Source organism: Aotus nancymaae, unplaced genomic scaffold, assembly GCF_030222135.1.
Source record: "Aotus nancymaae isolate 86718 unplaced genomic scaffold, 86718_ANA_hifiasm-v0.15.2.pri h1tg000089l, whole genome shotgun sequence".
NCBI lineage: Eukaryota > Metazoa > Chordata > Mammalia > Primates > Aotidae > Aotus > Aotus nancymaae.
In genome coordinates, this window is record NW_026988504.1 from 23,229,887 (window position 1) to 23,255,393 (window position 25,507).

The following is a 25,507-nucleotide window of genomic DNA, read 5'->3' on the forward strand; positions in this document are numbered from 1 at the left end:
AACCCCTCCCTCTCCTCTCTCACATTTCACTTCAGAAATTTGTCACTCTCTCCCCACCGCAGGATTTAAAAGTGTGTCCCAGCAGCCCTGGTCCAGCCCTCTGCAGGCATTTGCTCCGGGCTCCAGGGCAAGCTCCTCATCAGCTGGTGTGTCTGGGTTGGGACAGTGAAAATGTTTAGTGTCATTGGCGACAAATACACGTATAGGGGACCCCAGTAGGCAGGCTGGTGCGTCGGAGGGGCAGGAGGAAGCCCGACATAGGTGTGTGCACACGCACAGGAGTATCTGGCCACGTGTGTGTCCTTTAAAGAGAGATTTTAGTTTTGGTTTTTGTTTTCGGTCCTGGGGTAAATTTTCTATTGAACATTTTTCCCTATTTTATTTTTCTTTTGCATTTAAAAAAAACTGAACATAAAAAGTATAAAGAGTCAAATCTTTGAAAGGACTGAGGCGTGCCGCGGACAGCAGATGGATCCCGTGGCCAGCAGCTGCATGAGGAACCTCCAGCCCCCAGCCCCCATCTGGGGCTGCCTTCGAAACCCCCACTCAGAAGGCAATGGGGCCTCAGGGCTACCCCACTACCCGCCAACCCCGTTCTCCTTCCACCAGAAACCAGACTTCCCGGCGACAGCAACGGCAACATACCCTGACTTCTCGGCCTCCTGCCTGGCGGCCACCCCACACAGCCTGCCCCAGGAGGAGCGCATCTTCACTGAGCAGCACCCGGCTTTCCCACAGTCCCCCAACTGGCACTTCCCTGTCTCAGAGGCCCGGCGCAGGCCCAACTCAAGCCCGGCAGGGGGTTCCAAGGAAATGGGGACCGGCAGCCTGGGCCTGGTGGACACCACAGGAGGCCCAGGCAAGGACTACGGGGTGCTTGGGAGCACTGCCAATGAGACAGAGAAGAAGTCATCCAGGCGGAGAAAGGAGAGTTCAGGTAGGTGGCTCAGGAGCTGCTGATCGTTCCTTTACTGTGTGACCTTGGGGAGGTTACTCACCCTCTCTGTGCCTAGGTGCTCTGACCATGAATTTCTGTCTAGCCTATCCAAATGCAGGAGACTAGTGGTTTCTTCCACTGAGAGTTCTAGGATTCTCTGGTGATGGGGACAGCGTCTGTGTCCCAGCACTCCTGGGCCCCAGAAAAGATGTCCCAGCAAGAGAATGAAAAAGGATCAGCAAGGATTTGGAGGACACATGAAATGGATCCTCTGGGTGCAGACTGACGGGACTGGTGAGGGGCTTTCCTGAATCAGGCTGCTGTTGAGTCATATTCCTCCCCACCATGCTTTGGCCAGCCCCAAGTGGTCCTAGAGCCACAGGCCTCACTTACCAAGGAAGTCAGCTGAGACTGAAGCTGGGACCCTGGGTGGCCACCCAAAGCCAGGACCCTATGTGTCCAGGAGCCTAGAGGCAGAGAAGTAGGCCTGGGACTAGGATGGGAGAGTGAAGGGGCGAGGCGGGGATGGAGGGCTGAGGTTTGGGGCAGACTGCCTACCAGGTATCACCCTGCAGAGCTGGACTATGCCCAGGCCCAGGGGACAGCCTGAGATCGGGCTGACCACCCCCCGCCCCCAGGAATGCAGCCCCTCAAGGAGCTGCGAGGGATGGGCAGCCTGCGAGAAAGTCAGGGAGGCAGGCAGCCGAGGGAGTCTGTGCTGGAGTCCCAGTGGCTGGAGGGTGAGGTTGGCCTGTTTGTTAAGATCCTAGCTAAAGCCCTTCTCTTCCCCAGGGTGGGGATCTGCTGCCTCCTCACCTCCCCACCAGGCCCTCCCTGGCTTCTCACACTGCCTGTTCACCTTTCGTCCGATTCCTTATCCCAACCTTATTCAGAACACGGTAGTGTCCAGGCCTCCTGCCTGTGCTGCCCTGTGGTCCTCCTGACAGCCGCCCTCGGGGGCATGCCTGTCTGTCGGAGCCTGTAGAGGACCTTCCCGTGGGGCTAACCAGGGCAGGCCGGAAAAGGAGGGCACCAATTAACAAGCAGGAACGCTCTGGGTTTCTTTACAAGGCACTTTGGACGTAGCACAGCTTTCCTGAGTTTCTGCTCTTAGCCAAGCCCCAGGAATGCTAAGGTGAACGAAGGGGTCTCACCCAAAAAAGCTCAAACTGAGAGGAAGAAGGGTCCTGCAGAGGCCTGTCTGCAGTGGGATGTGCCCTGATGGGGAGGTTCTAGGTGCTGTGGGATACTGACGCTAGCCCTTTGGGTTTTATTCATATACGAATAAAGCAGATTTTATTCGTATCTCGACTCTCTCAGTGTGCAAAATGAGAGACTGGAAGTTTGTGAGAACACAGAAAGATTGGGGTCAAAAAAGAGTGAGCAGCTCATCTCCATTTGCCCAGGACTTCTCCAGTTTGAGCACTGAAAATCCTGTGTCCTGGGAAACCCCGCAGTCCCAGGCAAACAGGATAATTGGTCACCCTAGAAGTGCGCTCGAACCTCAGGCTTCAGACCCGATATCAACCCTTCTGTAGATTTGAAATGCTCACTTAGAAATGATCTTTGGTCCTCCTGCTTGAAGAAGCCCCTCGGTGAGCTCACAATGGGTGATAGGAACCCGTCACTAAACAGTGGGGCCTTCTGAACCTCCAGCCAGTTAGATCCCCATCCCAAAAATGAACTCATCCTACCCCTGGCAGGAAATGTGCCGAGGACGCGCAGGAACTCTCAGCTGTAAGCTGGGTTGAAGAACTTTCCCCCTGGTGGCGGCGCCTGCCACTTTCCAGGGTACTGGGAGCCAACGGCAGTGGGAAGGGATAGCAAAGCCCAGAGGCTGCTGGGCGCAGGCAGAGTCTTTCAGCATTCTGAGTCTCAGCAAAATCTAAATGCACCAGCTGTCCTTTCGGCAAGTGGCCGATGGCCCTGCAATGCAGAGAGAGCATTCACGCCAAGCAACTGGCCACCCAGGAATACAGGGACACCCTCTGCCGAACGGCCAAGATTGTGCCATTGCACTTCACCTGGGCGACAAGAGCAAAACTCCCTCTCAAATGAATAAATAAATAAATAGAAGGGGAAAGTGACGAGCAAGGCTCATAACCTACTCCAGGAATCTGGAATTCAGCTCAGAAAAGGCAAACCTCACAAAGAACCCTCCCCCTCCCCAACCCTGCTAGTCCTGAGCCTGTGATTGGATCCTTTCTCTAAAATTGATATTTTTTCATCATCAATTTTTTGCATTAATTTTTGTTTTTAAAAATATTGCCTTAAAATATTATTGATCTTGATTACAGAGGGTTTGGGCATGCCCTCTCATTTGGGTCTCCCCAAGTCTGGGCTGAGTGGTCTCTGGAAGGTTAACCAGCATTGATCAGAAACGTGTTTTCCATAGCTCTTCCCATCAGACAGACAGGCTGCAGTGTCAGCACTGCAACTTTTGGCTGCATGACTTTGGGAAAGTTCTTAACTTCTTCCAGCCTCTGTTTGCCTAGCTGTAAAATGGGAATACAGCAGCAGCACCTTCCGTAGAGAGTCTCTGTGAAGGTTAGATGCAGTGATCCATGAGATTAACTCTGTGCCTGGCACATAGTAGGAGTTCAATAAATAGCAGCTGTGAATGGTATCATGCCCATATTTCCTGAACCAGCCTTCAGAATGTAAGATCTGACAAATATTTCTTTATTTATGGGGATGGTGGAATTGAATATTTCAATTGTGCTGTCTCAGAAATTCCTGAGTCTGGGGAACTTCTGGCAATCATTTTGGTCCTGTTGTCATCAGTGAGGAGCATAGAGCTCAGAGACCTGCTGGAGAGATTGTGAGTGACTTGGGCCTGACAAATGCACCCCTTTTGGAGTGGCTGAGAAGCCTCCAAAAATTGAAAGTTTGTTGCAAGAGGAACATTCTCTGCTCTCCCTTCCTCCTCTGCCATCTCCTTCAGCTGCTCCCTGCTCACTCCTGTGTAATCTGGAGCTTATCTACTCAAAGAAATGATCGAGAAAGCAGGGTTGGCCAGGCATGGTGGCTCACACTTTGGGAGGCTGAGGTGGGCAGATCACTTGAGGCCAGGAGTTCAAGACCAGCCTGCTGGCCAACATGATGAAACCCTGTCTCAGGGGCCGGGCGCGGTGGCTCACGCCTGTAATCCCAGCACTTTGGGAGGCCGAGGCGGGTGGATCACGAGGTCAAGAGATCGAGACCATCCTGGTCAACATGGTGAAACCCCGTCTCTACTAAAAATACAAAAAATTAGCTGGGCATGGTGGTGCATGCCTGTAATCCCAGCTACTCAGGAGGCTGAGGCAGGAGAATTGCCTGAACCCAGGAGGCGGAGGTTGCGGTGAGCCAAGATCGCGCCATTGCACTCCAGCCTGGGTAACAAGAGCGAAACTCCGGCTCAAAAAAAAAAAAATGAAACCCTGTGTCTACTAAAAATACAAAAAAAAAAAAAAAAAAAAAATTAACCAGACATGGTGGCAGGCACCTATAATCCCAGCTACTCGGGAGGCTGAGGCAGGAGAATAGCTTGAACTCAGGAGGTAGAGGTTGCAGTGAACAGAGATCACACCACTGCACTTCAGCCTCGGTGACAGTGGGACTCTGTCTCAAAAAAAAAAAAAGAAGAAGAAGAAATAAAGGTCCCTGGCCCTTGGCACTTCTCCACCCTGGAGACCAGGATGGTGTTAACTTACCCAAACCACTCCCAGCCCCAGGTCAATGGGGGTTAAAGGCCCCTGCTGGCAGGGACAGCTGTGAGGCCACTGTTGTTTTCCCCCAAACTGTCCTTGCTACTGTGGTTGTCTTTAATTTATGGGAATGAGGGATTTTGTGGTGGGTTCCTGATGGGGTTCAAGGAAAGGTTGCATGTGATTAGAGTGGCTGCAGGTGAATCTGATCGCCCACCTGGGAAAGCCGTGGTGCTAGAACTCAGCACTGCTCCCTCCTGCTCTCACGTCCTCCCTCTGCTGAGACGTGCCTTTAATCAGACGTGATTTGTCTCATCCTTCTTCAGCTCCAACACATGTGTTCCCAGAGCTGTCCTGCCCCAATTTCTCCTTGCAATTTCTCTGCCTGCCTCTGCCCAACCACAAATTCACCTATGGTGTACAACTCCACAAATGGGCCTCTCTCTCCCACTTCCCCTCCCGATGCCCCTTTGCCGGCCACCTCCCCCAGTTCCCCTCCACGATCCCTGCCATGAAGCCACACCAGGGGACTGACCTTGTAAACACATCCTGTGTTTTCTTCCCCCTCTGACTGTGCTCTGGCGGTTTCTCCTTGCTTAGAGCACCCTTCCCTTCCCCACACTTCTGCCTGTTGAAGTCCCGCTTAAAAACCATCAACTCAAAAACCACCCCTTCCAAGAATATTTTTTTCCTTCTTTTTCAAAACTTTATAGCTACACTTGTATGTAACATGGTATCAGACAAAGCTATAGTTAAGAAGTTTCAAAGAGGTTTCTGCTAGACTCTGTGTTGAGTTTCTCACTTTAGCTTGCAGTTTCTTCATAAAGGAACTCTCCTGAGATTTCTTACCTGGGACATCTTATATTTGAAATCTCCTTTTTTAAAAATTGTGGTCAGCCGGGCGCGGTGGCTCACGCCTGTAATCCCAGCACTTTGGGAGGCTGAGGCAGGTGGATCACGAGGTCAAGAGATCAAGACCATCTTGGCTAACACGTTGAAACCCCATCTCTACTAAAAATACAAAAAATTAGCCGGGCATGGTTGCATATGCCTATAGTCCCAATTACTAAGGAGGCTGAGGCAGAAGAATCTCTTGAACCTGGGAGGCAGAGGTTGTAGTGAGCCGAGATTGCACCACTGCACTCCAGCCTGATGACAGAGCGAGACACCATCTCAAAAAAAAAAAATTGTGGTCAAATACACATAACATAAAACTTACCGTCTTAACAGTTTTTATGTGATACATACAGTAGTTGTACAATCGATTTCTACAACTTTTCATCTTGCAAAAAAGAAACTCCATATCCATTCAACAACTCCCCTTTTCCCCTTCCACCATCCCCTAGCAATCACCATTCTACTTTCTGTTTCTAAGGGTTTGACTATTTTAGATACCTCATATAAGTGAAATCAGGCAATATTTGTCTTTGTGAGTGGCTTATTTCACTTGGCATAATGTCAAGTTTCACCCAGGTTGTAGCATGTGACAGGATTTTCTTCTTCTTCTTCTTCTTTAATATGGGGTCTTGCTATGCTGCCCAGGCAGGTGTTGAATTCTGGGCCTCTAGCAATCCTCCCACCTTGGCCTCCCCTAGTGCTGGAATTATAGGTGTGAGCCACCGTGCCTGGCCTCCTTCTTTCTTAAGGCAGAATAACATTCCATTGTATGGATATACCAGATTTCTTTATCCATTCATCTGTTGATGAACATTTAGGTTGCTCCTACCTCTCAGCAATTGTGAACAATGCTGCAATGAACCTGAGTGTGCAAATACCTCCCGGAGAGTGTTTTCAATTCTGTTGAGTGTATACCCAGAAGGGAAACTGCCAGATCATGTAGTAATTGTATTTTTAACTTTTCAAAAAAATTATTTATCAAAAAAATACAGACAGGGTCGCGCTATGCTGGCCAGGTTGGTTTTGAGCTCTTGGCCTCAAGCAGTCCTCCCACCGCGGCCTCCCAAAGTGCTAGGGTTACAGGTGTGAACCACTGCACCTGGCCATATTTTTAATTTTTTCAGGAAACATCATACTGTTTTCCATAGCAGCTGCACCACGTTACATTCCCACCACCAGTACACAAGGGTTCCAGTTTTCTCTTCATCCTCGCCAACACTAGTTTTGTGGTTTTTTTGGTTTTGTTTTGTTTTTGTTGGTAACCATCTTAACGGGTATGAGATGCTATCTCATTGTGGTTCTGATTTGCATCTCCCTAATGATTAGTGATGTTGAGCATCTTTTTACATACTTCTTGGCCATTTGCATATCTTCTGTAGAGAAATGTCTATTCAAGTACTTTGCCTTTTTTTTTTTTTTTTAAAGATAGTCTCGCTCTCTCTCTATTGCTCAGGCTGGAGTGTGGTGGCACAATCAGTTCACTACAGCCTCATCTTCCTGAGCTCCAGCGATTCTCCCACTCAGCCTCCCCAAATCCTGGGATTACAAGCATGAGACACTGTGCTCAGCCCCCTTGCTCATTTTTAACTGGATTTTGGGGGCATTTTTTTTTTAAGAGATGGAGTCTTGCTATGTTGCCCAGGCTGGAGTGCAGTGGCTATTCACAGGCGCGATCCCACTACTGATCAGCATGGGAGTTTTGACCTGCTCCGTTTCCAACCTAGGCTAGTTCACCCCTCCTTAGGCAACCTGGTGGTTCCCCGCTCCTGGGAGGTCACCATATCGATGACGAACTTAGTGCGGACACCCGATCGGCATAGCGCACTACAGCCCAGAACTCCTGGGCTCAAGCGATCCTCCCACCTCAGCCTCCCGAGTAGCTGGGACTACAGGCACGAGCCACCGTGCCTGGCTTTGGGGGCTTTTTGTTGTTGAGTTGTAGTTCTTTATATATTCTGGATATCAACCCCCCATCAGACATAGGGTTTGCAAACATTCTCTTCCACGCCATAGGTCGCCTTTTCTTTATCATTATTATTATTTTTATCTTTAAAAAAATAGAGATGGGGTTTCTCCATGTTGGCCAGGCTGGTCTTGAACTCCTGACCTCAGGTGATCTGCCCACCTCCGCCTCCCAAAGTGCTGGGATTACAGGCGTGAGCCACCGCGCCCGGCCTAGGTCGCCTTTTCCCTCTGTTGATTGCTTCCTTTGCTGTGCAGACATTTTCTAAGTTTGATGCAATCCCACTTGTCCGTTTCTGCTTTTGTTGCCTGTTTTTGAAGTTTTAGCCAAGGAATCATTGCCAAATCCAGTGTCATGAAGATTTCCTTGTGTTTTCTTCTAGTTTTATATTTTTAGGTCTTACATTTAGGTCTTTAATCTATTGTGAATTAACTTTTGTACATGGTGTAAGGTAAGGGTCCAACTTTTACATGTGAGTATACAGTTTTCCCAGCACCACTTGTTGAAGAGACATCCTTTTCCCATTGTGTAGCCTTGACAACTTTATTAAAGATCATTTGACCATATATGTGGCCATTATTTCTGGCCTCTCTATTCTATTCCATTGATCTATGTCTGTCTTTGTTCCAGTACCATAATGTTTTGTGTTTATACCTCCATAGTAGCATCAAAGGACAACTGGCCTTGTATCCAGACATATAGATGCATACAGCTGCCTCTCTCCCTGAAATGGAAGTGTCTGGAGGGGTAGAATAATATCTGATCCACCTGTGCAGTCTCCCTGGCACCTGGTGAAATATTTGCCCACAGGAGAAGCCCATTGAATGTCTGGTCAGTGGCCTCAACTGCAGCCTGTCATTCATTCATTTTTTCCAGTGCCTGGCATGAAGATATCTACCCTGTGCCATATGCTTCTATGAAATGCTTCAAGATTTTCACAGTCTCACTTATGAGAACAATTTTCAGAGAGCCAGACTTCAATCATAAAACCAGCACAGGGTCAGAGTGAGTGCTGGGGTCAGAAAGAGACATAAACACCCACGTGCATGCTGGGTTGACTCTGCGGGAACCCTCCACGGGGTACTGACCCCAGAGGCACCAGGGCTACCATGGTTGGGAAGCAAGTGGGGCTGCCATGACTGGGCAGGTAGAGGCACCACCATGCTGGACAGCTAGAGGGTCAGCCATCACAGGGGCGTGTGGCTGTGTTCTCCATTCTAGAGAAAAAGGCACCTTTTTCTAAGCACAGAGGTCTCCTATAGGCTAGCATCAGCCTTTCTAAGCACCCCTCAGGACCTCACTCCTTCTCAGTCCTCTGTGACAAGCACTGGCTGTGGGGAGTTGAGGGGTATCTTAGTCTGCTCAGGCTGCCGTAACAAAACACCCCTGACTGGGTGGCTTCAGCCACAGAAATTCATTTTCTCCCAGTTCTGGGGACTAGAAATCTACAATCAAGGTACCAGGAGGTCTGGTTTCTCCTACAGCCTCTCTCCTGGGCTTGAAGATGGCCACCCTCTTGTGTCCTCACACGGTCTTTCCCCAGTGCCCCGTCTTTCCCTGGCATGTCTCTGTATATCCTAATCTCCTTTTTTTTTTTTTTTTTTTTTTGAGTTTTGCTGTTGCTCTGGCTGGAGTGCAGTGGCTCGATCTCGGCTCACTGCAACCTCCGCCTCCTGGGTTCAGGCAATTCTCCTGCCTCAGCCTCCCGAGTAGCTGGGATTACAGGCTCCCACCACCATGACCGGCTAGTTTTTTGTATTTTTAGTAGAGATGAGGTTTCACCGTGTTGACCAGGCTGGTTTCGAACTCCTGATCTCAGGTGGTCCGCCCGCCTCAGCCTCCCAAAGTGCTGGGATTATAGGCATGAGCCACCGCCCCCGGCCCCTAATCTCCTCCTCTTATAAGCAAATTGGATTGCGACCCGCCCTAACAGCTTCATTTTAACTTAATCCCCTCTTTAAAGGCCCTGTGTCCACATACAGACACACTCAGGCACTGGGGTTACGGCTTCAACACAGGAATTGGGGAGGGAAGCACAATTCAGCCCACACAGGGACTGTACGGGGACAGGAACAAGGGACAAAGTTCAAGCTGTGGCACAGACCCTCCAGCTGAAAGCCCCTTTGGTGAAAGCAACCCCCCCAATGTGTGCCTGACCCCAGAGCTTTGCTAACCCAGGGTCCTGTTGGCCGCTAGAGCCCTTCCACTCGAGACAGGGAGTTGTTTCTAGCCACCAGCAGATCCCTGAGTTCCCATCTTACACTTACAAGTAGAGACATAAACACTGGAGGCAGTTTTAGGAATGAATCTCTCAAGAACAGGGCTGCTTGGCAGAGGAAGACAGAAAAGAGGCAATGGGGCCAGGCGAGGTGGCTCACGCCTGTGATCCCAGCTCTTTGGGAGGCTGAGACAGGCGGATCACTTGAGGTCAGGAGTTTGAGATCAGCCTGGCCAACATGGTAAAACCCCATCTCTACTAAAAATACTAAAATGAGTCAGGCATGGTGGCTCACATCTGTAGTCCCAGATACTCAGGAGGCTGAGGCAGGAAAATCACTTAAACCAGGGAAGTGGAGGTTGCTGTGAGCCAAGATCGTGCCACTGCACTCCAGCCGGGAAGACAGAGTGAGACTCTGTCTTAAGATTTAAAAAAAAAAAGGCAATGATAGAGATGAGAATGAAATAAATGGACAACTCCAGTAAGTGTCACCTGGTCGCCAGAGTGATGCCGAGTCCCACACAGGAGATCTCATGCCCACACTCACCCCCTTGCTGGGCCACAGAGCGGTAATATGAGGAAGGGTGGTGAGAGACTGAGGTCAAGTGCATTCGCCAGGTAACCCAGGTTCAGGTCCCTGATCCACAACTTCCTGGCTGTGTGGACGTGGGTGAGTCCTAACCCTTCCTGAGTCCTCGTCTCCTCTGAGGAATGAGGATGACAGTACTTACTTCATAAGGTGGGTGGCTGTGGGACTAAATGACATCAGAGATGCAGAGTCCACTTTTCCCAAACCCACAAATGAGTACCCTTCTCTCTTTAAAGTCTTCCCCTGATGCTGGCTGGCTGCGTCAGGTTACCCATGTTCAAAGTCAGGTCAGAGTGACCTGAGCTCTGCTGAGTCTTTGTCCCCTGACATCAGCTGGGCCTGCCTGACTCTGAGGATATCACTGATCTAGGGTTGTGGCAGTGCTGGGTGGGGTGTGGTTTTTGGGGTGCACAGCTGCAGCAGCCCCTCTTGTCCCTAGTCCATGTCCAGAATCCCCAGTGAGGAAGAAGTTTTATGGTCCAGAGTGGCCAGCGTGGGAGGGGAGACAGCAACTCCACACTCAGCCAGTGTCCCTCTGGGCATCCTGGCCTTCTGGTTAGAGCTCCTGACCGCCTCTTCTGACAAGGAAAGAAAGCTCAGAGTCCAAAGCAGGACTCAGGCCTTGGCCGCCATCTGAACTCAGAGGCTCCAGCACAAATCTCATGCCTGGGCCTGCTCGGGCCCCGATCAGGTACAGTCAGAAGCTCTGGAGATAGTCAATTTCTGTTGAGGCAGCAGGATCCTGACCAACAGCAAAGAGAGAAAGGTCCGACGAGCCCGTGCACTGTAAAAAGGCCAGCCCAGGGGCCACTCAGCTTTGTCCCACCACTCTGCCATGCTAGGGAATCAGGGATCCTGCCCACTCACCTATTTCTCTGGCTTGAATAAATCAGGGGCACCTGGGCCCAGGGAGGAGGCTAATTCAGAGGCAAAGCATCCTTTCTGTCTGAGAGGCAGGACTCAGAGCCCCTGCAGACCTCCAGAGCTGGCCTCTTTGCCCAACTCCCTCTCTGCCCATTACTTGGGCTTCCCACCCAGTTAGGCTCCCTGGGCTCTGGCCAGGACCCACCCCCGTCCTTTTCTGTTTTCTTCCCCCTTGTTTTCCTTGCATGCCAGGTAGAACAGTGTGAGCAGTGGACCTGGGTCTCAAGGCCACACTTCCTTTGGTGACAGCTGAGGATGACATCTGGAACTTACAAACATAAGCAAAACCCAGCACTGCCCACGCCCCTCCCAGCCCCTCTTGAAAGCTGCTGCTCTTCCCCCTCACCAACCTACCCCACCTGGGACCCTAGCAAAGACTAGCACCAGGCATTTTCATTCCAGAAGAACCTGCCTCTCTCCCATGAATCATCCCTTGAATTCCCTGGCCCCACTGCTGGGCTCCTCAGAAAGGCTGGAGCCCTGCCCATGTCTCTTTAGGCACCTACAGGAGAGGGAAAGGGCCTGGACATTGGGGTGGGGCAGGGCTCAGTGAAAAAGTCAGCCCAACCCCAGGAAGCCAGGGAGGTCCCAGATGTGAACATCAACCAGTCTTGGCTAGCTCCATCCAAGTATTTTCTATTTCCATGGGCTTTGACCCCTCCTTCTGAGGTTGAAGGTAGCAGAACTTATGAAGACATCAAAATGTCTATGCTGTGACATTGCAGGAAGCCACAGACAGTGTTTTCAGAGGATTTGCCAAGGTTTCACCTACTGATGTCATGCTCCAAATACTCCCTTCTTCTTCCCTCTCTGGGAAGTCCCAGGGAGACAGACCTGAACCCAGACCCAGACAATGTCCCTACGATAGGTACAGCCTCCCTACTCATCATTCCCCTGGGGCAGTGTGACATGAGGCTATAGCCCTAGACTGTTCCCAGGGGCCTTGGGCAAGCCATTTAGTCTCTGGGTCTTAACTTGCTCATCTGTTCAATGGGGTCATGTGGATCTTACCTACCTAATGGAATAATTAACAGGATACAACAGGAACCAGCCCAGTAGGGTGGAAACAGCTTCCTATCAAGAAAATCTGGGTTCTAGGCCCAGTTCTGCCCCTGATTTGCTGTGTGTCACTACATGAGTTTGTTACCTTCTCTAGGCTCACCTATAAAATGGAAAGGTGACATTGACCATCTCTAAGTCCTTCCCACCTCTACTTTCTATGATTCTGTAGTATCTGCGAAAGCCTAAAATAAGTTCTCTTTGGGGGAAAGAAATCCCTTGTCAACTGCAAAGTGCTATTTGAATGTGGGGCATTTGGCCGCCTGTCTTATTTTGAATATGCATTTATGTAAATTGGTGCCCTGAGAGCTGGACTGTAGAGTACAGAACTCCAGAAAGGCACGTTCCACTGGGTCTGTCTGAACCTCCCCATAGCTCTGATAAAGCTGTTTGCTCACTTTAGGAAGGCCGGCCAAACATGGCAGCTATGTATGAAATAATTTGCCCTGGATGGTGTGGAAGCTCATGGTGGAAACCACAATAACACACACACCGTTTGCATTTCTCTGGGCGCTGTTGACTGTTCCCTCACAGCCCTGCTCCAGCGGAGGGTGAGGGTCATGCAGGGGCTGGGGTGGGGCAGCTCCTCCCTAACCACAGAGGCAGACAGCTGAGGGCCAGAGTTCTCCCTCCAAAGTCCTGGAAGAGGCAGCTGCGGCCCCCAAGAGAGAAGCAGCACAGGAGGAGTGATGGATTGCCATGTGACTCATCTAGTTATTGTGCCTGGAATTGTGGGCCCCCAAAGGCTGCAGCAATAGTGGCCTAGGCTGGGTACGGTGGCTCACGCCTGTAATCCTAGCACTCTGGGAGGCCGAGGTGGGTGGATCACCTGAGGTCAGGAGTTTGAGACCAGCCTGGCCAAACACGGTGAAACCTTGTCTCTATTAAAAATACAAAAATTAGCTGGGAGTGGTGGTACACGCCTGTAATCCCAGCTACTTGGGAGGCTGAGGCAGAAGAATCGCTTGAACTTGGGAGGCAGAGATTACAGTGAGCCAAGATCACACCATTGCACTCCAGCCTGGGAGAGAAGAGTGAGACTCTGTCTCAAAAAAAAAAAAAAAAAAGGTAACCCTTTCACACAGGTCTGAAGATGTGGTGCCTTAAGGAGCATAGTGTCTAAGCTCTGTCCATGAGTCATCCCAGATATCATCTCCAGTAGAACTCCTTCTGATGTTTCTAGTGAACCGAGCTTCCATGGAATGCAGGCACTGTGCTAAGTGTCAACGCGCTACCCAGCTCATGTTACTTCTCAGCCTTATGAGCACAGCGGTGTAGCTATTCTTGCTTTACAAATGAGGAAGTTGAAGCTCCAAGAATCTAAAGGACTTGCCTGAGGTCCAACAGCTCTTCCTCAGTGCCTCCCTCACCTACGAGTGCTAAGGCCCAGGTTCACCAACAGGTCCTCCGACACTTCTGCAAATATAACTTCCCTCTACACAGCTCGGGGCAGGGAGAGAGAAACGGCCCAACAGAGCCCTGATTACTGGGCCGTGGGAAGGCTGGGGAGGGCTTTGAAACACAGCACACAACAAGACCTCAGATCCGACTGAAGGGAGAAACTAGGAGCCGAGACAAGAATATGTGAACTTGGTGAAGCCTCGGATTTCATCAAGGCCAGGGATTCTCAACAGGAGAGTAGGGAGTGCAGGGCATCAGGGCTTATGTACCGGGAAGGAACCCTGACACCAGCTCCCTGGCAGAAATAGAATCCAGTCCAATCCCATACTTCTACACATGGGGAAACTGAGGCCCAGAGAGGCGAGGAAGGCTCCCTAACAAAGTTGTACTATCCTGGGAACAAACCATCCTGGGATGCATGAGTTACTTTCCTGTGGTAGGGTGCACAGGAACTGTGCCCATGAGCGGGGTGACCAAATAACTCCCGGCCAAAAATGGCATGCAAGCACTCACAGTGTGTCCATCTTGATGAATATGTTGCAATTTGTAATACTGTTGCAGAACAAAGAGAACCATAACTTCCACTTCCACTTTCTTTTTACCTTTTTTTTTTTTTTTTTGAGACGGAGTCTTGCTCTGTCTCCAGGCTGGAGTGCTGTGGCGCAATCTCGGCTCACTGCAACCTCCACCTCCTGGGTTCAAGCGATTCTTCTGCCTCAGCCTCCCGAGTACCTGGGACTACAGGTGCGTGCCACCACACCCGGCTAATTTTTTTTTGTATTTTTAGTAGAGATGGGGTTTCACCACATTGGCCAGGCTGGTCTCAATCTCTAGACCTCATGATCCACCCGCCTCGGCCTCCCAAAGTTCTGGGATTACATGCGTGAGCCACCGCGCCCGGCCCTCCACTTGAGCTTTCAGAGCTTGCTTCCCATACTTCTGGTCCCTTTATCATTTCCAACAGTGGTGACAGTTGATCCCACTCTGGGAAGTTGACAAGGGATTAGCACCTTCCTAGAGCCAGTATCCATCCCACTTGCCATTACTAGGTATCATCCCCAGGTTCACACAGGGGGTTAGCTGAGACCCTCAGCTCCCAACCCAGGCTGCTGCTTCCTGTTTCCTCTGCTGGAAATCGTCGCTGGAGCCCCAGAGGCTAAATCAGAAGAATAAGAGACAGGAGAGGAGAGGTGGCCAGGGATGGGGCATAGCTCGGCTGGCAGTGACCAGCTGCCCTGCCCACACAACCAGGCCAAGACCTGCTCCAAAGGGGTCCTCTCCTGCGTTTCCCTCTTCTCTCTAGGGAGGACTATGTACAGAACTGGGGCAGGAGGAGTTGTTTTGGGGGATGCCATGGGGCACCTGTGCACACCTAAGCAGGTCTCGGAGGAGGGTAGGTGTGGGTAGCAAACAGGGTGGAGCCTCCAGGGGACCTGGAAGTGGTGACAAGCTGAGCCGCCATGGTCCAGCTCCAGGCCCCAACTGGGCCAGCCAGCCAGGAGATGCTGGAGAGCCTAGATTCTAATCAGATGGATCTGGGTTCAAATCTCCCTTCTACTACCTAAAAACTGCCAGGCACTCTGGGCAAGTTCCTGGGCCTGTCTGAGGCTGCCTCCTCTGTATAACAGGATGATTTAGCAAGTACTTTTTCCTCTTCTCTCTGGAAGGATTACGTGCAAAACTGGTTGGGGTAGGGTGGGGTAGGGGGGCAGTTGTGCCAGGTTACAGAAGCAACTACGACTAGAGGCTAGAGTCAGAAAAAGTGTTTCCCGGAGGAGAGAGCTATTAATCAAGTCATCACACAAACCCATGTAAGAGCGCTAAAGGGGTAAGAGCAGCATCCACTTACAGGCTGCTGCTGGTGAGGTTAAAGCCACGGACGCCTCTGGGCACACACAGAAGCCTTCCAGAAGCACAGCTGTTTCTATCCCAGCCCATCAGGCGGCATCTCGTGGAGCTGATAAATTGGAGAATATATTTGTCCAGAACTTTTAGATGGTTTTTTTTTTTTTTTTTTTTGAGACTGTCGCCCAGGCTGGAGTGCAGTGGCACAGTCTTGGCTCATTACAACCTCCGCCTCCCGGGCTCAAATGATTCTCCTGCCTCCGCCTCCAGAGTAGCTGGGATTACAGGCCCCCTTCACCACACTTTTTGTATTTTTAGTAAAGACGGGGTTTCACAATGTTGTCCAGGCTGGTCTTGAACTGCTGACCTTAGGAGATCTGCCCGCCTTGGCCTTCCAAAGTGCTGGGTTTACAGGCGTGAGCCACTTTTAGATTTTAATAGCATTTTGCACACACATATTAACTCATTCAGTCTTCCAATAATCCGAGGTGAAATTGTTTTCAATTTCTTGATGAGGAGACCAACGCCCAGAGAGGTTAAGTGACTTTCTCAAACTCCCCAGCAAGGAGATTCAGGATTCAAGCCTCTGCGCCAGTCCTCTGGGCTATCCACTCCCGGCAACCGTGGAAAGGAAGGGCTGGGAAACGCGGAGCCCTGGGGCAGGAGGAGACTGGGAAAACAGTCTCCGACCGCGCCCGGCGTCTAAGCCCGGGTTTCCTGACTCTCTCCGGGCCCGCGGGCCGGGCTGTGCTCCGGGAAGGCCGTCATCCGCTCGTGACCGACCCTCCCGGGCCTGCTGCCAGGAGGGGGCGCGACGCTGGCGGCCAAGGCCAGAGGGCTCCTCGGGGACCCCGGCCCGGGCCTGCGCGTCCTTCCCTCCAGCCCACGCTCCCGCTTCCGGAGGGTCTGGGCCTGCCTTCTCCGGCCGGGAGCCAGAGGCCGCCGGGCAGGCAGCCCGCGCCGGGAACTCGGCCCCCTGCCCTGCTCCATGGGCGCGCCCCACGGGCGGCCAACCCGGATCGGACGCGGACCCCCGGGCCAGGGCGCCGCGACACCCCTGACCAGGGCACCGGGACTATCAGGCCCCTCCCCCGCCTTCTCTGGTTCCTGGAACGGCGGCACCCACTCCCCTTCCATCCCGCGGCGGGACCAGGGACGCGCAGCGCGAGGTGGGCCTGGCCAGGCGCCCAGATCATTTTACCGCTCTCCTCCGGCTCCAGAGCCGCCCAGCCCAAGGCAGTGGGGAACGGGGGCGGAGGACGGGGAAACTGGAATACGAAGGGGGATTGCGTGGAAAGCAGTAGAGGGAGGTGTTGGGAAGAGAACCAGCTAGACTCAAAGCTGCGAAGAGGATCGCCGGGTTAAGGTGGGGTTCCTGCCTCGCCACTCACTCCCAATGCGGCTGCTTAGGCGCCTGCATGGACGGCTTCTCTGCCTTAGACTAGCTGGTCTAAATTCCCCAGCCCAGGCTTCCAGGTAGCTTAGACTCGGCCTTTGAAAACAGGACTCCCCTTCCAACACTGTCCAGCAAGGCAGAGACGGGTCTTTCAGGGAGCAGGAAGTTGGGGTGCAGGTTTCAGTAAAGCACCTCACTACAAACCACGGTCTCCGTGTCTATAAAATGAGGACGATGAACAACCGAAAGACTTAAATGTTAGAGCCCCTTACGCATGGCTCCTGCAGCCATTCCCTGGCCACATGGCTTGTGTTGAGAGTTAATGGTGTAGGTGTGTGGTCTCTGCCCCGCCTCCTCTCCACCCACCAGCTCCATTCATTAAAGTGAAGGTAGAGCTGCCTCCCACCGTCTGCTCAAGAGATAACCACGCAGCCCTTTTATTTATTCAGAACTTTACCATTTGTAAGCCCTTCCTACTTTATTATTATTATTATTATTATTATTAGTCTTGCTGTATCGCCCAGGCTGGAGTGCAATGACGCGATCTCGGCCCACTGCGACCTCCGCCTCCTGGGTTCAAACGATTCTCCTGCCTCAGCCTCCTAAATAGCTGGGATTACAGGAGCGTGCCACCACGCCAGGCTAATTTTTTGTATTTTTATTAGAGACGTGGTTTCACCGTGTTGGCCAGGATGGTCTTGAACTCCTGACCTCATGATCCGCCCGTCTTGGCCACCCAAAGTGCTGAGATTACAGGCGTGAGCCACCGTGCCCGGCCCCTACATATTTTTCATTTGAACAGTATGTATGAGTCAAACCGCCTGAATATGATTCTTGTCTCCCACACCCCTTGGCTTAATAAACTTGGACAATCTGTTTAACGTCTCCATGTTCATTTTCTGGTCCATAAAGTGAGGCTAATACTAGAACCACTTGGTTGGGCTATTGAGGATTAAGAGGCTGATATTTGTCAGGTACAGCACCTGGTACAGGGTGTGTCCTGGACCCTGTTGGCAGTTATGACTGAGCCACACTGATTCTAACAGGAGCCTCCTTTGGAGGGGTCCAGATGGCTTTCCAGACTTGGCCCTCTGGGGCAGATTCTGATTGGGTAGGCAGGTCTGGGGCAGGCCTGAGATCCTTCAGATCTGAATAGCTCCCTGGTGCTGCTGATGCTGCTGGCATCCAGGCCCTCGTTTGAGAGGTGAGGTCGTACAGCAGTGGACTTGACCATGCACCAGACGCATCTGGAGGGTTTATTAAAATAGATTGCTGAGCGCCACCCCCAGAGCTTCTGACTTAGTAGGTCTGGAGTGAGGCTAGGATTTGCAGTCCTAACAAGTTCTCAGGTAAGGCTGATGCTGCTGATCTTGGGACCACATTTTGAGGCTTTTACAGCATCTCATCTCACCCCACAAGCTTACGGCCACCAGTTATGACATGCTGGTGGGTGGGCTGGGGAGTAGACATCATTAAACAGCCAAGAGTAGCTTCTTGTGCTTTGGGAATAAAAGAAGGTTTGGTGGTGGGGGGCTGGGGAGGGAGCAGGTACCTGAAATTGGAAGCCAAAAAAAAGTTCCCAGTTCTAAGATGGGCAAGACACCAGAAGGAACAAAAGGGGCAGCGTAGCTTTCTCAGCATCCTGTGAAACTAAGGGAGACTGGGAAAGGCTGCCTAGTTGCTCAAGGACAAAAGAAAGGGAATGGAGTCTCCTTCAGCCCACATCTTCCTGTTTGGGGTCCTCTCTCCCTAGACAACCAAGAGAGCCGAGGGAAGCCAGACGGCAGCAGCAAGGCCCGCAAGGAGAGGACAGCCTTCACCAAGGAGCAGCTGCGGGAGCTCGAGGCGGAGTTTGCCCACCATAACTACCTGACTCGGCTCCGCAGATACGAGATCGCTGTAAACCTGGACCTCTCTGAGCGCCAGGTGCGCCCCCGGCAGCCCCTCCTCCTCTCTGCTCTCTCATCTCCCTCCCTTCCCTACTTTCCTGCCACCCATCCCTGGACCTTCTCCTTTTTCTTCCTCCTCCACTCAGTCCAGTGGTTCTCAACTGTGGCCATACCTGAGAATCACCTGGGGAGATTTTAGTAGCGCTGATGTCTGGGTGGGAGATGATGAAAGATGAAAATCAACCTAGGGATGATTTTAATTGGTCTGGGATGGGATACAGGCCTCGGAATTTTTCAAAGGCCCCCTAGGTGATTCTCATATGCAGCTAGGTTGGGACCTCCGGTCTGCCTATTCCCGAACTTGAGTATATGTTGGAATCCCCAAGGCACTTGTTCAAAATGTGGATTCCAGAGGTCTGGAGAGCGATTTTGCCATAACGAGTGGGTCTGAGAGTCTGTATTTCCAGTACGTTCCCCAGGTGCTCTGGATATGCCACTAGTTCCTGGGCACACTTTGAGAAACTTCCCTGGATCTTTGTTTTGGACTTTCCCTCAGCCGTCCCACCCCCCACACCCATGCTCTGATATGGAAGCATAGTAATAATAACAGTCCTGCCTCTATCACTTCTCCTAGTCCTGGGACCTCTGGGTCTCCATCTGCAAAATGGGATCATAATCCTGCAAGTAACACTGAAGCTCAGATGAGAAAATGTGTTGACCAAAGCTGTCTAAACCAAAAAGTGCTCGATACACATGCCTGAGGATAAGGTTGATGATCTCTGCTCCCAGACCCTTGAGGAATGGAGGGGGAGGCAATGGGACTTGGTACCTGCGGAGCAGGCCATGTGAAGGGGGTGGGGCCAATGCAGAGTGCTTTTAGAACTTGTTCCCCTGTCTGGGGCTTTATACCAAGACACAAGACAGACCCTCTGGGCAGATTGGTGTGTCCTCTCTTTGGTCTCAGTTCCTGGGGCCTTTGAGGGAGTAGGGAGTAGTAAGTGATGGTTTCAAGCTGGGGTCCCTGGAGTTACACCCTGGCCAGCCTGAGCATTGATATGGGAGGAGGTCACACCAGCCCTGCAGTGACCAGGCTCCTTTGCTTCCTCCCCCAGGTCAAAGTGTGGTTCCAGAACCGAAGGATGAAGTGGAAGCGTGTGAAGGGAGGTCAGCCCATCTCCCCCAGTGGGCAGGACCCTGAGGATGGGGACTCTGCAGCCTCTCCAAGTTCAGAGTGAGATTCTGCATAGAGAAAAAATGACTGAGGACTGAGCCCCTCCCCAGCTACCCCTACCCCATTCCCACCTTCACCTTCTTCCTTCCCAGCCAGGCAGCCTCTCCACATCTTTCACTGACTCTTGGATATGAAACCGCCCAGCATTCCTGGGAGTCTTCCAGGAAGTTCTGTCCAGCCTCTTAGCAGCCTCTTCCCTAGGGCCTTTGCTTCCCACACTCTCATGGAATCAGACAGCGATCCTACTGGGCTGGATGAATCTGGGAACAGCTTCAGGGACACTGCTTCTCAGGGCCTCTTGGCTGCCACCCACACCTCCTCCTACCACCGTTCTCCTGTGTCAGCCAGGCTTCCTCCTGGTCTGGACACCACCTGGCCTGGTGGGAGAGGAGCTTTGGAACCAGCTGGCGACTCGGAAAGTAAATGCTTCAAAAGGAAGGAAATGATGGAGACACACACACCCTGACCCACCTTTCCTCTGCAGGCTGTACATCTAAGGCTTTGGGGCCCCTTAGTTGTCCCGAACACCAAGAAAAATCAGAACGAGGAGAGTCAAGGACAGCAACTCAGCTGCTGCAAGCCAGAAACCTATCCCTGTCTCCAAACTTGTTGGCTAAGTGGGGACACTTCTGAGCACTGACTAGAGAAGACAGCAAAATAGCCTGATACAGGTTACTGTGTCCCCATACAGGCCCATCCACACAGGCTTGACTGGGTGGACAAAGAATGAACCCATGATAGCACCTGCTGCTTCAGAATCAAAATCAATTTAGGGATTCAGCAGGGGCTGTTAAGCAGTGTCCAGAGGAAAGGAGCAGCTATTCCTTTGAAATCCACAATTTCTGGATTGAAAACCTCTCCAGATGCCCAGTTGTTGAGTTTAACTACTAGGAGCTGGAAACAACGTAGGGGCCAGAAAGTGTCCCCTACATTCTGGAGGGGGTGGGGAAATAATAATGAGGGCTGCCAGGTGAGGGCCTGGAGACGTGGAACCCTGGCGTGGAAGGTTCTCCAGCTAAGTGTCTGCAAAGGGGACAAGAAAATCCCTCTTCCTCCATGGGATGGATTTAAGCTCTCCCTGTGTGTTCTACACATGCTGTTATTGTGGGAGGAAGTGCTAGGTTTTTGTGTGTGGACTGCTCAGACCTCAGCCAGGTCTTCTGGGATGCCACTTGAGGACTGATGGTCAAACAGCCTGGGGGATCGACCCCCTGGCCTGCCTCAGAGTTCTGTCTCCCAACACCAGCTGGTGTTGCAGAGGGAGGTCCACGCAAGTTTGGATCTCTTGTACGCAGATTTAATCGTTCACATGTAAAAATAACCCCACCTCCCCACCCCAAAGAGGACAAAAGCTGTGGAAAATGATCGCCAAATGAGATGGCTGGTTAGAGGATGATTTTTTTTCTAAAGCATACTTCATATATTTTCTTAAGATTACATCAAGCTAATTGTGCAAGGTCAATTCGCTTTGTAAGAAAACTCTTGGAGAAATAAAATCAATAAAAAGCAAAGTTCCCAGCCTTTTTCTTTGCAGGGCTAACAACCACAGCTCTTGTGTGCAGCCTTCTGATTGACGAGACAATGTCTAGAAGCAAGAGAAAAAGGGAAGAAATGACCTAGATTGAGGTGTCCCCCTTTAGTTTCTCAAAAGGTGGGTACAAAATAGAATCGTCGCAGAAAAAAAATCTTTTCTCCCATGCAAATGCCTGGTCTTCATTTCTCATTGTAAAACTAGCTTTCAGTTTCCCTAAACTATGACCTATCAAATAGTGTTTTGGAAACAAAAGATGAACTCTTTTGTTAATAAAGGAAACTTGACCACAAACTAAACCATCCCTAATGTTTAAATTCAAAGTTTGAAATTTTATTTTTCAAGGTAGAAAAGTATATATTAATAGTAGTAAAAAATAATAAGAAGAAAAAATATTCCATATTCTTAGTCTTTTTTGTTTTGTTTTTGAGACAGTTTCATTCTTGTTGCCCAGGCTGGAGCACAATGGTGCCATCTTGGCTCACTGCAAGCTCTACCTCCTGAGTTCAAGCGATTCTCCTGCCTCAGCCTCCAGAGTAGCTGGGATTAGAGATGTGCGCCACCACACCCGGCTAATTTTTGTATTTTTAGTAGAGACAGGATTTCTCCATGTTGGTCAAGCTGATCTCAAACTCCTGACCTCAGGTGATCCACCTGTCTCGGCCTCCCAAAGTGCCAGGATTACAGGCGTGAGCCACCACCCCCAGCCTCTATGTCTTTTTAACTAGAAAACAATTTGTCTCACCAAGATGTCAACAATGGACAAAACAGGAATGGCTACGGCGAGGGGAGAGAGGGAGGCAGGAGAGGAGACCTGGCCACCCTCCTGCTGGAAACTCAACTCCATGCTTCAGGGGACTATAAGCATCTCAAACTCTGATATCTGAAGGGGAAATCGCCATCCCCCAAATTAGGTGAGAGTCTGTCCCTGTGCTCTGATGCCTCTACTTTAGCTGACAACACCAACCTACCTGTTCATTCATGCTGGAAACCTGGGACACATCCTCGATACTGACCTCTGCTTTTCCGAACAAATCCGCTACCTGATCCTGCTCATTTTACTTTCCATATAGATATTTCTCCCACCCATGGCATTGTCTTCCCACCACCACTGCCTTCCTTCTGGCTGTTGACGTCTCACTTGAATTAGAGCCTCTGAGAGCTCTCCCTCTTGATCTGAGGCTGCTCAGATTCCAACCCCTCTCAGCCTGTAGAGTGATAACACACACAAAAATTCAACCCTGCCTCCCCCAACTTAAAACCTATCAGTAGCTTCCCTCACTTATAAAATAAAGTCCAAGAGCCTTCACAGGTCCCCATGATCCAGCCCCTGACCACCTCTACAGCTGCAACCCACCACCCCCGCCATGAATCCTGTGCTCTAGCAAGACCAAGCTGCCTTCCATCCACAGCCACAGGCCTTGTGATTTCTCTTCTCCATTCCTTGGCTCATTCCCTTCTGTCTGGAGTCTTCTCCCAGACCTGGAATCCCGAGGACTTATGCATTCTAGGAGCACTCTAAAGGAACACGCAGGATGTTTTAATACAAATATGGCCCAAGTGTTTTTTGGTTTTTTTTTCAAGAGACTTCATTACCCAGGCTGGAGTACAGTGGTGTGATCATGGCTCATTGAAGCCTCAAACTCAAGGAATCCTCCCACCTCAGCCTCCTGGGTAGCTGTGTGAACTACCACACCCAGGATTTTTTTTTTTTAAGACAGAGTATCACTCTGTCATGAGGCTGGAGAGCAGTGGCACCATCTTGGGTCACTGCAACCTCCAATTCCCGGGTTCAAGTGATTCTCCTGCCTCAGTCTTCCAAGTAGCTGGGATTACAGGCATGTACCACCAGGCCCAGCTAATTTTTGTATTTTTAGTAGAGATGGGGTTTTACCGTGTTGGCCAGGATGGTCTCCATCTCCTGTCATTGTGATCTGCCCACCTTGGCCTCCCAAAGTTCTGTGATTACAGGTGTGAGGCACCATACCCCACCCCAGCTAATTTTTAAGTTGCTTTGTAGAGATGGGGTCTCACTATGTTGCCCAGGCCGGTCTTGAACGTCTGGCCTCAAGGGATCCTCCTGCCTCACCTCCCAAATCCCTGGGACTACAGGCGTGAGCTACTGCACCCAGACCAAACTAACTTTCAATAGTAGGCCAATGCCTAACGTGAGGTAGCGACAGTCACCGATTTCTAAAACCATCAGGAAAAAAATCTGTGTGAGAATTTTCCTTTCCCCAATAAACCCAGTTAATAAGCCCACTGAGGAGAGTCTGGTCATGAAATTAAAAGTACACGCACACATCAATCGAGAGGGTTCTGGTTTTGAACACTCCCCACATGCCTCTCCCTCTTCAGCGTTGGTGTTTGATTGACCAACGCTGGGTGGGCATTAGCTGGGACCAGCTGTTCTTCAAGTTGGTAAAAATCCTCTACTTTCTTCCGAGGGCAAAGCTGCATGAAGGAAGCAAGGCCACCCACTGGCACCACCCTGATGGGAACCAGTGAGTGTGAACAGAGATGGTGGCTTGGTAGGAATCCAAACAACTGAGAATTCCCAGGCAGTAACTTTTCAGTAATGCGATTCTCCATCCTTGAAAGAGCATCAGGGACGAACGAGTGTGTGGCTGACCTGCTGAGAGAGGCCAGGAAATATGAAAAAAAAGAGAGAGATGAAGCGAGTAGGGAATCAATTTCCAAATGAAAAGGACTGGAGGGGCTCAGGCCTTCAGAAACCTGCTCACCTGCCTGGGCCAGGTCCTGCAATGGATGCATGCATTTCTGATAGTTCCTCTATTCAAAGATAAGAATCAGTGTCAGGCAGAGATCTATTGTTTTCTCTCCAGATCCCCAAAGCACCACAATTCCAGTAACTGGGTAAACCCGTGGTGGGTGGCTTTCTTTCCTTCCATTGAGTGGAAATGATTGCCGTTAAGAGCTGTATATTCCCTGGCCAGGCAGAGGAGCCTGTGCCTGCTAATCCCTCATAGCCACCACTGAGGCACTAGTCAGTCATGTCCTCTCTTGGCCACCACAGCGCTGGACTCTCACCATGTTCCTTCTCTCACCGGCTGCCCCTTCTCAGCCCCATTTGCTGCCAACCCTGGGCATCTGAATATTTTTGAAACACTTTAAAAAATACCTCAAATCCGGCTGGGTGCAGTGACTCACGCCTATAATCCCAGCACTTTGGGAGGCTGAGGCAGGTGGATCACCTGAGGTCAGGAGTTCAAGACCAGCTTAGTCAACATGGTGACACCCCATCTCTACTAAAAATACAAAAATTAGCTGGGCATGGTGGTGCACACCTATAATCCCAGCTACTTGGGAGGCTGAGGCAGGAGAATCACTTGAACTGGGGAGGCAGAGCTTACAGTGAACAGAGAGCATGCCTCTACACCTCAGTGTGGGCGAGAGAGCAAGACTCTGTCTCAAAAAAAAAAAAAATAGAAAAAAATCTCAGCTGGACACAGTGTCTCATGCTTGTAATCCCAGCATTTTGGGAGGCCGAGGTGGGCAGATTGCTTGAGGTCAGGAGTTCGAGACCAGCCTGGCCAACATGGTGAAACCCTGTCTCTACTAAAAACCCTGTCTCTACCACCCTGTCTCTAGCCAGGCATGGCAGCAGGCACATGTAATCCCAGCTACTTGGGAAGCTGAGGCAGGAGGATCGCTTGAACCTGGGAGGCAGAAGTTGCAGTGAGCCGAGATCACACCACTGAATTCCAGCCTGGGTGACAGAGTGAGACTCCTTCTCAAAAAAAAAAAAGAAATCTCAAATCCATGCTCTTCTCTAATGCTACTGTGACCTGTGGCCACGACTGTCCGTTTATTCTCTATCTTCCCACCTTGCACGTGTTCCCTTATGGCCACTACCACAATCCATCATTCTTCTAGTTTTTGTTTGCCTATTCATGTTTGGTCTGCTTTCTAGGCTG

The 25,507-nt window shown here is 50.9% G+C and overlaps 1 protein-coding gene across 3 annotated transcripts; it reads left to right on the plus strand.

Moving 5' to 3' along the window:
- Positions 1-70: 70 nt before the first annotated feature.
- Positions 71-21,636, plus strand: MEOX1 (mesenchyme homeobox 1). 3 transcript variants are annotated; one of them, XM_012444146.2, is made up of 3 exons: positions 71-937; positions 18,672-18,844; positions 19,920-21,636. In XM_012444146.2, the coding sequence occupies exons 1-3, from the start codon at positions 469-471 to the stop codon at positions 20,040-20,042; spliced, it is 765 nt and encodes a 254-aa protein (XP_012299569.1). In that variant the 5' UTR covers positions 71-468; the 3' UTR covers positions 20,043-21,636. The 3 variants fall into 3 exon arrangements, with proteins under 3 accessions (XP_012299569.1, XP_012299570.1, XP_012299568.1); XM_012444147.2 differs by lacking the exon at positions 18,672-18,844; XM_012444145.2 differs by lacking the exon at positions 19,920-21,636 and having other exon boundaries at positions 18,672-19,892.
- Positions 21,637-25,507: the final 3,871 nt, after the last annotated feature.

What these genes read in the sequence shown, in the direction of transcription:
- MEOX1 (XM_012444145.2), top strand. Translation starts at nt 469, where the DNA reads ATGGATCCCGTGGCCAGCAGCTGCATGAGGAACCTCCAGCCCCCAGCC. An exon ending in GCGGAGAAAGGAGAGTTCAG is followed by an intron (nt 938 to 18,671) that starts GTAGGTGGCTCA and finishes CTCTCTCCCTAG; the next exon opens with ACAACCAAGAGAGCCGAGGG.